Genomic DNA, 16,435 nt, shown 5'->3' with positions numbered 1-16,435 from the left:
CAGGATAGAGATAAAGACGTCCTCCATTTCTCTTTCTCATCTAATATTTTCTTCAATTTTCTCTATAAAGCTTCCCACATTTTTTCTTTCGTTATCTTTCCCTTGTCAAACATAATCTAAGAAGCCAATCTTTATATCAATAGCATCTAAAAAATATGTTTCGCAAGTCGATAATCTTAAGGTAGATGAAGATTATTTTCGTCTTTTCAAAGAGTAGGAAGGATAACATAAACAAATATTATAACCTTAAAATTTTTGTAATTGATTACAATTTTCGTTGCAATTTTTGTATTTTTAAAATTATTTTTTGAAAAAATATATATGCAATAGGTTTGATACATTTAAAAAAATTCGGAAACCAATAATAGTAAGGTCAATAATGGTAAAATTTATTTCAGATAATTATAAGAAAATTATAAAAGTTATGCAATCTTCTTGTGCCTCTATAATAAAAAAAATTAAAATTTTAGTTAATGTTAGAAACTATAATCTGGATTAGAACTTTCCTTTCTTGTTATTCTACATGGCAATCAGGATAATTAGATGGGAATAATAATATCATTATGGTAATAAAATTTGAAAGTAAATCACATTGGAAATATTTTTTAGTAAGAGTGTTATTTTGGCAAAAAACTCTAAAAATCAAAGCCAAGCTGCTGTGGAAACGCACTTCCCTACCATTTCCTTCCCCACAAATTCTCCGAAAACGTCGGTTTCTTTCTCACATCTTCGACAGACAAAACTCACGCGCACACTCCATCACACACACACATGAGGAATAACGTTTTGATCAACACTTGAAACAAAATTAAACAGCGTTTGTTACTTTTGGCTCTACCTTGAAGACATATAAATATGTATCTGTAATATACAAGTTCTTGAGAGGTGATGGAGATGAATACATATTTCCATTTCAGTTATTCATTTCCTTAATTTTCATGTCGTTTCTTAGTTATTATGGATGTGATCTAATCATTTATTCCCCTTGCAAATACTTTTTGTATAGGAAGACCAGAAGTGCAGGTGCAGTTGAAGTATCTGTTAGTTTATAGTCTACATACATGTTGGTCGTTCATGGAAAGACGAAGCCCTCAAGCATCTACGTAATTTGTTGTTTTTTCTCCACATATGGTTGTGTAAACTTGTAAACCTTTGACGGGTAGTTTAAACTTCAAAGGCATTCATTGATTACTGCTTGCTAATTGATATCCTGTTTCTGAAGATACCTGGTTTATTAGTTTTCCAGGATGTTGTTGCCTTTTTTCAAAAAAAAAAATAGATTGCATAAAAGCAATAAAGATTTTAATATTTGAAGAGGGGTGTAAAAGATGTTTAATTTTTTCCTCATTTTATGATTTACAGCTTCTCTTTTGCTGTCGAGGGATGGCCGTATTGGATGATACATTCTCAAATTTGAATTTCTGCTGATGTTTATTCTAATAAAGAAAGGAAGAGGACAACTTCTGTTGAATTTTAGTTCTGTCTTTGTTATGTGGGGTAATGGAGCTTTCTCTGTTTTCGGACACTTAGTAGTCAGTCCATTAGAAGGATTTTCTGACTTGAGAATTTTCATTGGTTATATGAACTTAAAGTTTGTCTTACTAGAAGCATGATCAATTGACCTTGATGTCTCCATAAGCTGCTTGCTGGTGGGTGGTGAGTGATTACGACCTGATCTGCAAGGATCATTGGTTACTAGGGAAAACCACATCAGCCTATTATAGTGATCACAAAAAGACGTTTGTTACTTGTTATATGAGAAAATATACACACACACATATGTACGTGTGCGTGTGTGGACTTATATAAGTTCAATTGTCAGAAGTATATTTTGGTGTTGAGTACAAAGTTTGAAGCATATAAATTTTCACCAGCTGCTCTATGCTTGTTTAATGTTGTGGCAAAGTTGCAGAAAGTTCTCATGTTTCAAGATTATGTTTTTTCTGTGTACGAAAAAACACCTTATTCTGCAGTATCTGATACTATAACATATATATTCAACTTTACCACAGTACTGGGCGTATTTTGCTTTGTTCAAGTATTGTTTGAATTCTTTCCACAAAATATAAAATCTATAGGATGTGCTTGTCCTCGACAGACTTCAAATTTGCAATGATAAGCAATTTCAGTGATCAATCTATAACCAAGAGGAACATGCCGCAGTTCAGTGCATGTGCCTTTGTTCAACAGTACCTTAAACAGATATGTGATGATATAGTACAAGTTTTTTAGTGCCATTAGAAGAGCATATAGCTCTACCACACAATGTATGGCTCCCAAATAGGTTGTGTTGCAATAGAGGGCCATAAGACAAAGCTATGAAATAGCAGTGAAAGGCAGAAAATTGCTGGCTATCCTTTTTTAGCCATAACTCTTTCCTAATGAAGTTTGTCATTTCGTTTGTGTACTACACTTCTAGTATTGGGGTTAGTGTTACAGTTTGAAGATCATTCCTCGCATTCAGATATGAGCTAAGTTTGAAATATATAGGTACATTTAAGACCATATTTTCTTTGAGTTCATATGAAATATGAGCTGTCTTCCTATAAAAAGTGTGCATCACTGGTGTGCAGGCTTTAGGACTAAGGATACAAATTTTCCTTCCATGGTACTGCTGCTTAATGCCCAAATTTAAACAAACCGCCTTTGAAATCTCACTGGCATGTCAAGACTTTGAGTTTCTAGGCTTCATTTAATTGCCTATGCCTGTAATACATGAACTGGCAAGCGCAATTAATGGACTTTTACCTGCTGCTTTATCCTGCCTAAAATGCTCAGATTTTGCCTGACTGTCAATTGGACAGATGCCCTCATATTGTGTGGTAAATGCAGAAAGATAACTTTGCCTCTCATGTTGAAATGCGGAGCTATTAGGACAGGCTGAGAAGATTTAGTGCTGAATGTCTCTTTATGCCTGATACATACATAACGTTTTCTTTTGCAGAATACGTAGGACAATCTGAGGCATTTATTTCTTATTTCCCTTAAATCTCATGGTAGTTGATACAACAATACCCACTCATTTATCTGCTAATTTATACCCTCGAATTTTTAGATTGTACATGGCACATGCATGATCTTATAAAATTGTCCTAATGCTACTGAAATATGTTTTCTCTTAAGTTCATTCCTGTTCTTCATGCTGAGAATTCTCTGTTCTAATGCGTCTTACCTTCTGTAGGGATTTTTGCTCGCTTCACTTTATGTACTCGCTTTTCTCGTACTCTAATCCTGTGTGTCTCTGTTTTTCTACTGGTTTACTTGAATTATAAGAGACAAGTCCTCCAAGATATATAAATCTTTGCTAGAGTCTTGGTACACTAAAAAGAAAGAAAAAGAAAACTTTGAAGAACTTCTTTAGACTTCATTATAACGCTTTAAATTTTGAAAACATCATTTAGGTTCTGATATCCTGCTTTACATAGGGATTGATGCTGAGAGAACCTAAACATAGGAGATCATACTTGTGCAGCGTCTTTCCTACAGCTTCTTTGTTGTTTCTGACAGTCTTAGTCGGAAGTATATATACGGCGCTCCAATACAAAGAGGTTTCCGTTATGTATTCTGTATTCAATCTATTATTTTGTATTTGGTATATTAACTTTCCAGGAATAATTCATTTGGATGAAAGACTTATGTTTGGAAGATGAAGTTGAAATCTTGTATAAGCAGATAACTTAGATATCTTTTATGCAGAAAATTTTGAATTGGAAGTTGGAGGAAAATCTTCTGCGTACGTGTGAGGTTTGTTTTTCTTTGTTTGAAATGTGAGCAAATGTTAGCATTCAGGTGGTAATTTCTGCAATTTCAGGTTGTAATTTGTTTCATATGCTTTAGAACCAATGTAGGCCTCCTGGAAGTAAGCCATTGCCCAAAGGTATTGTTGCCAAGACTTCTAACCTGGAAAGAAGACCATTATGGGGTTTGCCAAAGGTATGGTACAATCATAGACGAAACGAGACTGATTTTCCTAATCCAAAACCCTTGACTTTTAGAAACTAGAGTTCAAATTTTTGCTTGGATAATATCACTGCCTACTACACTGCCTCTTTTTTAATAATGGATTATTATCTAATGGTTGATCAACGAACCCTGAAGTATGTTCGTTACCAGGAATTAATAGATTTAGCTATCAAATATGCAATGCAACTCTCCTTTCTCTTTCTTTTTCTGTCTGTGATGTTTCATTCATTTGAAGCTAAAAGAAAAGGTGGACTGACCTGAATAGTGTCAATACAGACACTAATAACTGCCAGATGGGAGTAAACGAGGACAGTTGATCTCAAAAATGGTCATCAATTGGTTAAGGGGCCAGTATGAAATGGCTTATTTTGAAGAGTCGTACATTTTGGTTTCAAAGTGAGCAGAAGAATTTTTTTGATAACAATGCTTAGTTCCACATAATCTTTGGAAGCGGCTAACTAAATAAGCTGTAACCATTATGGATTCGGGTCCACTTCATGGTTTTTAGTGTTATATGCTAATTCAACCTGATGCAAACTGCTGTATAATTCAATATTCGGAATCATCCATAGCTATCATTTTAAAGTGCTTGGTTTTTGCATGTACCAAAGTCTTCAGATATTGCCAGAATCTGCACTTCCCTCTTGTTAGGAGTGTTAAAGAATTATTATGTCTAATTACCAGATGAGAATATAGCTGTCAATATAACCTTGTTGAACTTGTCATTGTATAAGTACTTGATTGCTATGCTAATTGGGTATCTAAGCATCCCATTTTACACCCTTGCCTTTGGCTTTGATGGAAGACATGTCTCTACAATTTTGGTGCCACTTAGTAAAAAACTGGACGAACTCCATGAAGCTATATGGCATTTCCTTTTTGGACGAGCTGTAGCAGTTCTTAATCCATATCATTATCACTTTTCATTGTTACCAAAAATCATCCAGTGTTTTTTCCGTTTTATTTGCTTTACCTTTTAATCCTTTTCTTTTTTCTAGTAGTGCACCTCGTCATTTAGTCTTAACATTGAGGACTTTCGTCCCTTCATTTCAATCCAAGAATGGGATGTGTTGTTCATGACTTTATTTTGCGAGTCGACAAGGATCATTCCAGTAACTGTAACTCATTAAGTTAGAAAAGCAAAGAGTTTCCAGCACTTCCTGGTTTGGATCCGATCAGAAAACTTGAGTTAAATCTGGAGTGCAGCATAAATTTTCTTTTCTTTCTTTGACAAGTGTGCCAAGAGATCATGAACTTTATGTTTTTCCAAGCAGAAATCGAACTCTTCAAGGAGCTTGTTCGCTATGGCTGTTGGGTTAAAACAGAAAGAAGCAGTAGATCAGATGGTCAGAAAGGTGAAAGCTTAAAGTTCTAGGCTTTATCTTATGGCCATTTATCCAACTTCTAACAATCATAAATGATTGAATTCCCTTTGCAGTTTCTGTCGAGTAATTTTGTTGTGATGCTTTTTCATTATGATGGTGTCGTGGATGGATGGAAGGATTTAGAGTGGTCTGAAAGTGTGATACATGTATCTGCTTTGCATCAAACAAAATGGTATGTTGTCAATAATAACCTTCAAATTTGGTACTTCAACTGCTTTCAATTTTAGAAGCTAGATGTACTTGAGCTTATATTTTCAAGTAGGTGCTGCGTAACTTGCAAAATCTTCTGGTAACTCCTTAACATTCCGGTGCATGGTGTTAACCAGGTGGTTCGCTAAACGATTTCTACATCCAGATATAATTGCAGAATATGATTATGTTTTCCTATGGGATGAAGACCTTGGAGTAGAAAACTTCAACCCTGAGCGGTACGTCAAAGCTCCTACTTTGACAACCTAGGAAAGCACCACGAAAATGGAGGGGAAGATTAGAACTAGGAAAACACATATCTATACTCATGAAACAGCTCAGTTCTATTCATGCTTCGTTTATTTGTTGAACTGTTCTGTCAATTTTGTTGTGACTTCATCATTTGTTGGGAAACAGTTTTTACTCAATCAGAAAATCATCACGATCATTGCTCATAGGGCTTAAATGAACTCTGCTGTATACTCTCATGTTGGTGCCATATGCACAACAGTTTTACATTTTTTCCAGTCTGCAATGTACCAATTACTTCATCAAATGTAGTGTTAGTTATATAACAAGTTTTAATCTGTGTAGATATCTATCAATTGTGAAGGATGAAGGACTTGAGATATCACAGCCAGCACTTGATATTGGGCAATCAGAGGTGCATCATCAAATTACTGCACGTGGGAGAAAATCGAATGTGCACAGGTTTCTTCTGTTCCTGTGTTTAATGGTCTTCCTTTTTCAGTTTTTAACTTGTATTAGACACAGAGGCAATACTTCGATCTGTTGTACCCAATATACACAAAATAATTCTAGCTGAACTTCTCCTACACTGTAAGTTGTTTCTTCGCTAACGTGCATCTGCTGGATCCTATACACATACAATACATCTGATTTTCTCAAGCTTTAGGGATGAAATATGAATATTCCAAAATGTGACTTCAACTTTCTTTCTGTCTTCTCATTTTGCTCCTAAAATGGTGTTCGAGTAATCCATAAAATGATTTACAGTTGATTAGCTCCACTTTTTCTGGTTTCTCAACCTCAATGTATTTTTGTCGCATGTCTTGAACAGGAGACCGCTATTAGTTGGCTTGGGAACTACTCTGTAAACTAGAACTGCTATTGACGTTGTTTCCCCTCAAAACTGAAATTATTTCTACTATGTCCTAGATTTCTTTACTTTGCTACATGTAATCTGACTTATTTCTTTAAATTATCCTGCTATGTGACAGGAGGACATACAAGCCTGGTGGGAAGGGAATTGGATGTGATGGAAATAGTACGGCTCCTCCTTGTACAGGGTAGATATTTACTTGAACTTACATCATTGCACAGCCATGCATAAGATGTGCTATGCAGTTGAAAAATGTCGAGTGTTCGACTTCATTGAAATGATCTTCATGTTGTGCTACCAAAGTTCTCTGAAATTTGCCTTCTAATATCTTGTGGTTCATTTTGGAATTGATTTGAAGAATTAGGGAATATATATGTGTTTTATAGGTGGATAGAAGTAATGGCTCCAGTTTTTTCAAGAGCAGCCTGGCGCTGTGTATGGTATTTGATCCAGGTTCGTCATTGCCATTTGGATTGGTCGTGTTAATTGTTTTAATTAGCACATTGTGATTGTTCTTAAAGGATGAGATTGCTTTTGCCAATGCAATAAGGCACAAGAGAAATTCATAGGCATGGTGCTCATAGAGAATATATGAAACAATTTGTGATCACTTAAAATTTGCAACTTAGATTGGATCTGTTTTTTACCCGATTACTCTGTTAAACATGGCTTGAAATCATGCGATCATTCGAATTGTTAGGAATTCTGGGTGTGATATTGTAGCAGTAATTTAAGTACTGCTGATTCTCTTGTATGTTCATAACCTGCAATATCACAAAGAGCAAACGATAAAGGTGGGGAATAAGTAAAAGATGCAATAACTGATCCTTAGAAGAGTTAAAACAATACCAATATTTCGATTCTCTTCCTTTCACATCACAGCTTTAAGATTTGAATAGCATATGAACTGTGCTAATTTGCATAGAACCTCATTTTTAACAGTTTCTTTCTGATATTCCTCACAGAATGATTTGATCCATGCGTGGGGCTTAGATATGCATCTTGGCTACTGTGCACAGGCAAGCTATCGATATTTCTTTTGCATCTCTCTCTCTCTCTCGCTCTCATGCCTTTGTAACATTCCTTTCAAAAGGGAGATCGAACTCAAAATATTGGTGTGGTTGATGCTGAATACATTGTCCATTATGGCCTCCCAACCCTCGGAGAGCATGAGAAAAAGGTACCCTTTTATGTCATTCTTGTTGCTGAAGCATACTAATGCTGGAATTGATGCATATTTCAATCTTCTTTCATCTGCTACACTTTCTCCCCTCGCTAGCAGAAGGGAAAGAACAATGTGTAGGTATTTGATGGGAAAAGAAAAAAGGAACAAAAAATGAATGAGAGAACTTGGAAGGGAGTCCAACGGAAGAGATGCGCTCAGATGGATTAAAGACCTGTACTCTGATATAATTAAAATTTCTTAATCAAATTTCATCAACAAACAATTTTTTTTTTCTTCCTTATTCTTCTATAAACCTATCCAAAGAGAGGTGCATAATTTATTGTATGGCAAAACTAGAGTGCTACCTCTCTGTGGCATATGCCTTGGTTTTTCCAGAGTTCAAGTGCAGGTTATACTCTTCTGGTTTGAGTACATTTGCAAACAGAGGCAATTGCAAATTTTTGCATAGATAATCCTCCCTCTATGAAGACTACCATTAGCACCAAAACCTAAAATGCACCAAGAAAGACATAAGATATGCATATAATGGCTTTATGAGCTTTTTTACCATGTTACTGGGAACCTCGATGAAGAGTACTCCCCTCCTTTTTTTGTGTCTAAAAATAAATTTGTACAATAACATGCAATTCCCAGCAATACCGCAACATATTGGTTTTGGCTACGAGATAACAACGTTAACTTTGGGGGGAAGAAGAAAAGGCATGCAGGGAATCAATCCAGATTATCTGTCGCAGAAAGAGTGCAAGAGAATCAAGTTTTGAAAGTTGGTGAAGCTACTTGGTGTGTAGCCACATCTTAAGAATGAATACCCTCAAAGAAAGAAACGATGTAGCATGTATTCTTAATCCTTGTCCAACAGAATATGCCTTTTCACAATAATTTTTGTTGACAGTGCTGTTGCAAAGAAGAATATGCTGTTGGTTTTTCTGGTCTAGATGTCACTAATCTTTTGTTATCACTAATATTCATTACATGTCATGGTTTTATGTTTCACATACTAATTTGTGATCATTGTGCAGACAAATACATCTGAATCCAAAAACTTGACCGATTCGGAAACACATGTAATCAACTTGAATCTTTAGTGCTTGTTTGTGGTCATAATATACTGAATTTTGGCCCCAGTTTGAATGTCTATTGCTTATGGATTGCAGGTAGAGAGCCCGTCTAACCCAATCAACTTCAGAGTTGAAGTAAGTTCAAAATAAGCTTTTTCATACAAATTGTCTACGCTTTTCCTGTGTGTGTGTGTGTGTGTGTATTGTCAAATAACACTTTTCGTTTACTTTATCTGAGAAGTTTTCTCACTGATTGCTTCTAGTTTCTGCATAGTGCATGCTGATCCATTAGAAGCATTGCAGTATATCTACTCATTTCTGCATTGTCGGTTCTTTGGATCGGTATGCAAACGCAATTTCATATTCATCTACTAATAAATGAAAACGGGGATAAGTTTAAAGCAAACAAAGTAAATCCCACGTTGGCCATCAACAGGTAAAGTTGATCAAAAGAAGTATCACATTTTGACAGATTTAACTAACAAATGCAGCAAAAATAGCATCAACAGGAGGAGGGTTAACTGATGCATCTCTACTCAACTAGTATAGAATTACTTTTTACACCTTGGCGGGCAGTAAACTTTGAACTATAAAAGGTTATTCTGCTTTGGATTACTGGATATTTTTATCCCTTTTCAGGTAAGAAGACAGTCGTTTAACGAGTACAAGATATTCAGAAGGCGATGGAAGAAAGCTGTTGAGGAGGATCGGTGTTGGACTGATCCATACACAGAGCCAATAAAGGAGATCACCATCTAAATGGAGTCTTCTTTCTTTTCTTTTTTTTTTTTTCTTTGGGAGGGTGTGTTCTTCCAAGGTTGTATTCATTGATGTCATTTCGGCCAGTTGAAACCAAGCTTATCCACAACAGGCCATAGGACTCCCCTCTTTAGTTTTAAGTCTTGCCACTGGATAGTAGACTTCAACATTTGCAGAAACTAGAGACAGGTACAGAGACTAGAGTCAGGAAACATGCAAGTTGGACACCTTCTATCTATACAAGTGAAAAAACAAGAAAAAGCCAGAAAAGCCATAGTATATATTGTATAGTCTATGGTTAAGAGCAAATAATTTTAGATTGAACCATTAAATTTCTTGATTTTCCTTCCCAGTTTTTCCTTTTCGCACACAATCTGTTATATAATTGTAAAGGAACTCTGATATCGTCAAAGTAAAGTTAACATGAATTTATTCACCTACATTAACTTGAAATGTATTACTCTCTCTCTCTCTCTCTTTGTTCTTATTGCATTGATGCAAATGTAATCTTACTTAATCCACAACACGCAAAAGCTTTCCGGGCAGAGACTTTTGACCTTTGTGAGTTCACGGTTCATAACTACATCTAATTATTGCAGCAACCAAAGCTACAAGTTGCTCAGAGATTCTTGAATGTACAGTTGGTATCAACTGCTAGACGCTTTTGTTGCCCATTAAGTTGGCATAAAATGATGTTTCATGCCCATCCCGAGGCTGCAGCAAGCACTGGAACCAGGACGACAAGGAAAACTAACTCGGCACTGTTTCTTAAATTCCTCTTGAATTTGCAGCTCGTGACTTTTTAAGCCCACAAGTTATCAGTTTGTGATTTGTGAAAGGCAGGTTTTCCCCTTCCAGCTCTGTTTCTTGTTGATAACAAAAGGAGCATTAATTAAATCCTATCGTTTTCCACCATGATCACACAGCTTCAGCAACAAAAGGAACATTATTAAATCCAATCATTTTCAACCACAATCTCAGGGCTTCATCCCGAGTTCACTTTTGTAAAGGGAAAAACTTTTGGGTGAACCTAATCTGATCTATGACCTCACTTATGCATCCTGTGTATGTTTAAGTGCCAAAACCATGAATGTGATCACCATGTCTATGTAAACAAATTGCTTTCCTTCGTCACATGTTCTGAATCCATTTGGTATTCCTTTCTTCTTGGGGTTGATCTTGAAATTTCGCAGTCAAAAAAACCGTAGTTTGAGCTTTTGTTGAAGTAAAACTATGATCTCTTTTAAGTTTCATAGCGTGATAGATTGATTACATAAATGCTAATATTAAATAAACTTGCAAAATGTTCTTGAAGAAGAGACCATTGAAATCATCATATAAAAATGACATAGCACAAAATGAATCGAAAAAGTTGACAACCAAAGCCATGTTGTATGTGTAAACACCAGAAAGATGCACACACAGTTGTGCCACAACTAGGCTATCACAACAGAAGTGTAATGTCTTTCTTTGGATTTCAGACTTTTCCTTTTCAATGGAATCTAGTGGTCAATGTGCAGATTAAAAATATACTAGCTTTGGGCACTAAGGGACGGATTATCCCTTGCAAAGTCACTTAACATCCAGCACTTACATATAGAATTGGATGCAAAAATCGTAGTTGATATGCTGCTTGCTAATAACTGTGAGTCTCACTCTGCCTCCCCTCTTCTCTCTGATTGCAGGACCATTTTGGAGAGCTTCCAAACTTGTACCGTTAGACACGTCTTCCGTGAAGCTAACAGATGCGCGGACCTTTTGGCAAAATTGGGCACCGAATCTTGCGAAGAATTTGTTTTGTACCCCAGTTCCCCCGTGCCCTTAATTAGTCTTTTGAATGCTGATTGTAGGGGTCTTTTCTTGCCCCGTCTTGTAAACGTTTAAGCTTTATTTATTATATATCCCTTTTCCTACCAATATATATATATATATATATATATATATATATATATACACTAGCTCAAAACTTAACATCAAGGGGCAAAAAGTGAAAAAGAAAAGGAGCTCGTAAGGTAGTAAATTGGAGTCCCAAGAGAGAAGTCTACAAGTTTATACCATCTGCAGTAATAGCACCATTGATCAGTTGGTCTAGCTTGGAATAGAAAAGGTAGTCTTGCCAATATCTTTTTACCATCAATATAGAAGAGTTTCAACAAGACTTCACAAGTTTCCTTGCCATCTGAAAAGACCGAAGGAATGAAGGGACAAAGAAAAGTAGACACAGAGATTATCATGAAAAGAGAGAGAAACTTGGCTTCAATCACGTTTAAGCATGGCCAGCAAGTCTTTTTTACAAGCCAAACTTGAGCTTGATCTCAAACTTATCAATCCTTGTACTATCTATCTTCTAATTGCAGATTTATTTGTAGAATTCTCAAGAATTCTTGATGCCAAGATACAATGGAAGATCGTCCACTCACTCTTAAGAGATAGCTTAGAACAAGAAGTACTCAATCAACATGGGATTTTTTTTTTCTTTTAAGAACTATATTCTAAGTAAAAAATGAGCTCAAGCTGAGTCTATTTTAAATGTTATTGGACAATAGAAGGATTGAGAGTACCAAATGTTGTACCCCTTTTCTGATCACAAAAGTGTTGAAAGTTGTCAAGCATCATCTTTGGGACTACTAAGTAAACAGGAAGCACATGGGGTGTTGGATATTATATACATCATTCCAGCAGGAGATCACACGCTTAGATTCTCCATGCACTCTGCTCAACACATCAACTTCAGATTTGGTTGTTTAGCCAAAGTATGTGTCCAGTCCAGTTATCTAATCTAACATGTAAAGCATGCACATATTCACTACAGACACAAAATGCATAATGCAAACCATTGACTTCAAGCCTTTCCAAGAAGAAAATTCAATTCCAATGGGCTAAACTGAGAAAGACAGGAGGGAGAATACACAGAGTCATAGTCTTCATCTCACATCATCTCTAACTAAAAGACAATCTGAAGAAACATAAACAAGAAATAGATAATCAAGACACCACCACCCAAATACCAAATAATTCTAGCCTTAAAAGTCAAGAAAATGCACCTAGATGAGTAACTAGCAGCATGTTTTGCAAGTAAACATAATGAATCATCTGTCTGTCCATAGTTTTGCTCATGTCCGTTGTTTGGAATTTGTAGGTAGGTAAGCCATTGATGATGTGATTTTCCACTACAAAAAACAAGATTATTACTGCAGTAAATGGTAGCTGCCTTTGATCGACCCGGGCAACTGCCACCAACCTAAGAGTTAGGAATTAGGTTTGTTCACACTTTGCATGCATTTTTAGCAAATCATTTTCTCCTCCATAGTAAAATAAAAAATCCTCAAAGTGCCCCTCTCACCCACTTAAGGTAGCTCTAGCTACAGCAACCTTATTAATAACTAGTCAACAAATTTAACAAATATAGCAGCAGATTGTCTTGATCATGAATCTATAGAAGTTCAACAAGATAGTGCCATTTTCCTGATGACATACTTCCACTTTCTTAACAAACATATCACCATTGCCCTTTTCTGGGCTGCATTGACCAAATAACGGTAGGTAACAAGGGAATATATTAGGAACACAGATGGAACACACAGTCTACATGGTTGAAATCTATATGTTACTGCCAGTATTAAGCAACTGAAGAAAAAAAATTAATGCCCAAAGATTCAAATAACAATAATCATATCTAAATCTGACAAACCATTAAGTGTCATAAGATAGACATATGTTCTAAAAACAATATAAAAATTCTAAAATTGACAGGACCATCATCATTAATATGTACTAACATTTTGGCCCACTAGCTTCACTTGGAGAGGCAAAACTTTCCTCTCCCACACTCAATGTACCATAAGTACCAATCTACAGGACTACAACTGACTACAGTGCTTCTTCCAGCCAAGTGTCTGCTACTAAAATAAAAATTAAAATTAAAATTCTCGTTCTACAGTTCTACTCATGAGCTATGAGTAATTATCCAGCAAAAAGACAAATATGCCATCAAGTAGCAAAAACTTAGCTGGATGTAGCTGTCCCCCAAAATAATTATAAACAATTAATAAGTAGAACAGATATTCTTCCCCTTTCTCACTCCCAATACTATCAACTGGTATCAAAACCCAAAAATAAAAAATTTTCGGAGAAGTTTTGATTTTGCAGCTTAATAATACTCCTCTACTACTAGTCCTAGATATGGCATCCAAAGCAATTACAGGTCTTGGGAAGGAAGGAGCAGAAACCAAAGGGCCTGTTTGGGATGTTGCAGCTGATGGCATAGCAACAAGGAGTTGGCAGGCAGTAGCCTCCTCTAGCCCCACAGCAAGTGCACAATGCACAAATCTGGAAGCTTCCAAGCTTCCTCCTGCTCTCGTTTAGCATGAGCATCATTTCTTTTCCTGGCTCAATCATAGGAACCATCTCCTCCCCGACCACAGTCCCATTTTTCACTGCCTCCGGCAACCCATTTGCCTGCACAGTTGAAAGAACAGAAAGGAAACAAGAAAAAAGAGCAATCAGTCCCATATGAACACACTACCAAGAAATTGATATACGTGTACATCTCTTCCAATTCAGCTCCAAAGTTCCAATCTTTCAATCATGGAAATGAAGGGATATCAATCAAAGTTAAAATGAAACTAAAATTGGAGAAAATCAAGACTTTAACTATCCATTTGCGCAAGAAAAATGATTGGATCTATGAAAGTAAGAAAAGGGCTAATGGGGTTTAAAAAATACAAAAAGGCAAGTCGAGCTGAAGCAACTCACATGTGAATATGTGGGCAGATTGAAGAGGAAAACAATGATAATGAACATGGACAAGAGAACCCTTTTAACAATAGAGGGCATCTTTCAAGAAATGTGTATAATCTTAAAGTCTTCAGAGATGTATGCTATGCTATGTTACAAACAGTAGTATTCGGGAAGCAAAAGGCAGGGCGGAATGATGAGTATAGGTGTATGAATGACACAAGCTACTACTAGTGCTACTGGTGAAATAGCATGTGAAGAACTGAAGAATGGGTGGAGCCGTGGAGGGGAGTGATACTTGGGGTTGGGGACTGGGGGTTGTATGTTTATGATGCTGGAGTTGTTTGTTGTTGAGGCCTTGATTTGGTATTATTATCTCATAAATAGAAGTGGTTTGAGCGGATAGGGGTGTGGGGTTTAGTGGCTCTGAACTGTCTAGGTGGTGTTAAATTGGGAGGGTTTTGAAGCAGACATGAATCTGAATGTGATTTCATACATATCTTTGGAGGAAATCAAATGAAAGTGAGGGAAACTGGGAAAGGAGAGTGAAGGAAATAAGGGATTGTTGTGGGTAGTGGGAAATACCCTTTGCAGGATTCCAAGGGCAACCAGGCAAAAGGCTCATTTGAGTCTGTGTGAAGGAGTGTGAATCTCATTATTACAAACCAATTATAGGATACAAAGCTGCCATCTTTTTTTTTTTTTTTTTTAAAGCTACCAAACTGCAAAGATTAGATTTTTACGAAATAAATTTGTACGAATGCACCTCCAAATTAGATAATTGTACTGTCACATTTTCCGAATTTTTTGCACAAAGGAATCTCGATGCTTCTTTGTACTAAATTTGCTTTACCAAAAGTCGAAGGAATGCTCATATTCCTTGAACAAATTCTTGAAACCACCCCTACGGCATATAATGAACTAGAAAGGTGCTCATCTATTTCAAGATAACTGGCTAATTAATTGCTCATAATTACTATTATTATTATTGTCATTGTGCCTTTTTGATACCAAGATGAAAAAAGAAGTAAGAATGAAATTGCTTGTACAGTACTCCTAGAATTGTTCTTTTTGTTAAACTTGTCACCCTAAAAAGTTTTGATTTCTTGTCTCATCTTCTTCTTCTTCTTTATTTTGAGTATTTTTTCACTTTTTTCTCTTTTTGACTTGTTTCTAATTTTCTACTCTCGGGACTGTCTCCAAAGTGTTGCAAGCAAGATTTGAGTTGGATTTTCAATGTGTTTGAAATTGGGTAGGAGATTATCTAAAATACTGTTTGAAATAATTATTGTAACACTTTTTATAATGTGATGTATATAAGATAAAAATGTGATTGAAAAAATAAAAAATGTATTGAAAAATACAGTTGTAATACAAACATTTTTTTTTTGATAAATAATTACTATCCAAACACATTTGTTTGCCAAAGCATACACAATTTTCAATGTGAAACTAATATGATGGGCATACAGAAAAAAGAATAATATCCTAGGCAGCATTTGTGAATCTCTTGTCTGTTGTGTGCTAATCTGTACCTGCATAAGTTTTTTTCCCTCCCTGCATAATGGCTTTCTTGTATCCAGGCAAATACGTAAACTTATGCTGTGAAGCCTATCTTAATCATACAATTTGGCCTATTTGGATCCAATCATATATAAGGTATACTTTGTGCTTATGGGCATGGTAATGAGACTTGGCTGAAGGACATCAAATGAATACACAGTGGGATTAAAGCATGAGGGCTTAGTGAGATTTGATTGTACAATTATCCACCCTCTAATCTCAATTTTAGTTGCTTATTTAGTTGCCTTTTTCGCAACTAAAATAATGAATGATATTAGTTGCTTCTACTTCTATTTTATGTTCAATAAATTCTCTCAAGGGTATAGAGTTTTCTTTCTCTTGATATTTACTAACTAGAGTTTTCCTCTCTCCTAAGTTTTTTTTTCTTCTCTCGTGGAATATCTTAGTAGGAGTTTGGTTTAGTTTTTTGTTGTTTCTTTATTAAATTTAAGAATTTTTTTCAAATCTATAC

The 16,435-nt window shown here is 35.8% G+C and overlaps 1 protein-coding gene and 1 long non-coding RNA gene across 6 annotated transcripts; one reads left to right on the top strand and one right to left on the bottom strand.

Moving 5' to 3' along the window:
• Window positions 1-662: 662 nt before the first annotated feature.
• Window positions 663-10,116, top strand: LOC113708752 (uncharacterized). Of its 5 annotated transcripts, none has more exons than XM_027231345.2 (16): window positions 663-885; window positions 1,007-1,103; window positions 3,426-3,548; window positions 3,697-3,744; window positions 3,838-3,933; window positions 5,238-5,318; window positions 5,402-5,520; window positions 5,675-5,776; window positions 6,132-6,248; window positions 6,779-6,847; window positions 7,047-7,113; window positions 7,626-7,679; window positions 7,754-7,840; window positions 8,866-8,910; window positions 9,001-9,039; window positions 9,544-10,116. In XM_027231345.2, exons 2-16 carry the CDS (start codon window positions 1,062-1,064, stop codon window positions 9,661-9,663), a joined length of 1,209 nt encoding a protein of 402 aa, XP_027087146.1. In that variant the 5' UTR covers window positions 663-885; window positions 1,007-1,061; the 3' UTR covers window positions 9,664-10,116. The 5 variants fall into 5 exon arrangements, with proteins under 5 accessions (XP_027087146.1, XP_071921238.1, XP_071921236.1 ...); XM_072065135.1 differs by lacking the exon at window positions 663-885 and adding an exon at window positions 2,945-2,996 and having other exon boundaries at window positions 1,005-1,103; XM_072065136.1 differs by lacking the exon at window positions 663-885 and adding an exon at window positions 1,363-1,497.
• Window positions 10,117-13,401: 3,285 nt separating this feature from the next.
• Window positions 13,402-14,791, bottom strand: LOC113708754 (uncharacterized). The gene is made up of 2 exons (XR_011821149.1): window positions 14,419-14,791; window positions 13,402-14,121 (listed from the first exon to the last, which is right to left on the bottom strand). It is a non-coding gene; the product is annotated as an uncharacterized lncRNA (long non-coding RNA).
• Window positions 14,792-16,435: the final 1,644 nt, after the last annotated feature.

Source organism: Coffea arabica, chromosome 9c (genome assembly GCF_036785885.1).
Source record: "Coffea arabica cultivar ET-39 chromosome 9c, Coffea Arabica ET-39 HiFi, whole genome shotgun sequence".
Lineage (NCBI taxonomy): Eukaryota > Viridiplantae > Streptophyta > Magnoliopsida > Gentianales > Rubiaceae > Coffea > Coffea arabica.
This window is presented reverse-complemented; position numbering and strand designations above follow the sequence as displayed.

Excerpts from the sequence above, each read along its gene's own strand:
- LOC113708752 (XM_027231345.2), top strand. The coding sequence starts at position 1,062 with ATGTTGGTCGTTCATGGAAAGACGAAGCCCTCAAGCATCTAC. Across the intron at positions 5,777-6,131 it reads GAAAACTTCAACCCTGAGCG|ATATCTATCAATTGTGAAGG; the intron begins GTACGTCAAAGC and ends TAATCTGTGTAG. Across the intron at positions 6,848-7,046 it reads ACGGCTCCTCCTTGTACAGG|GTGGATAGAAGTAATGGCTC; the intron begins GTAGATATTTAC and ends TGTGTTTTATAG.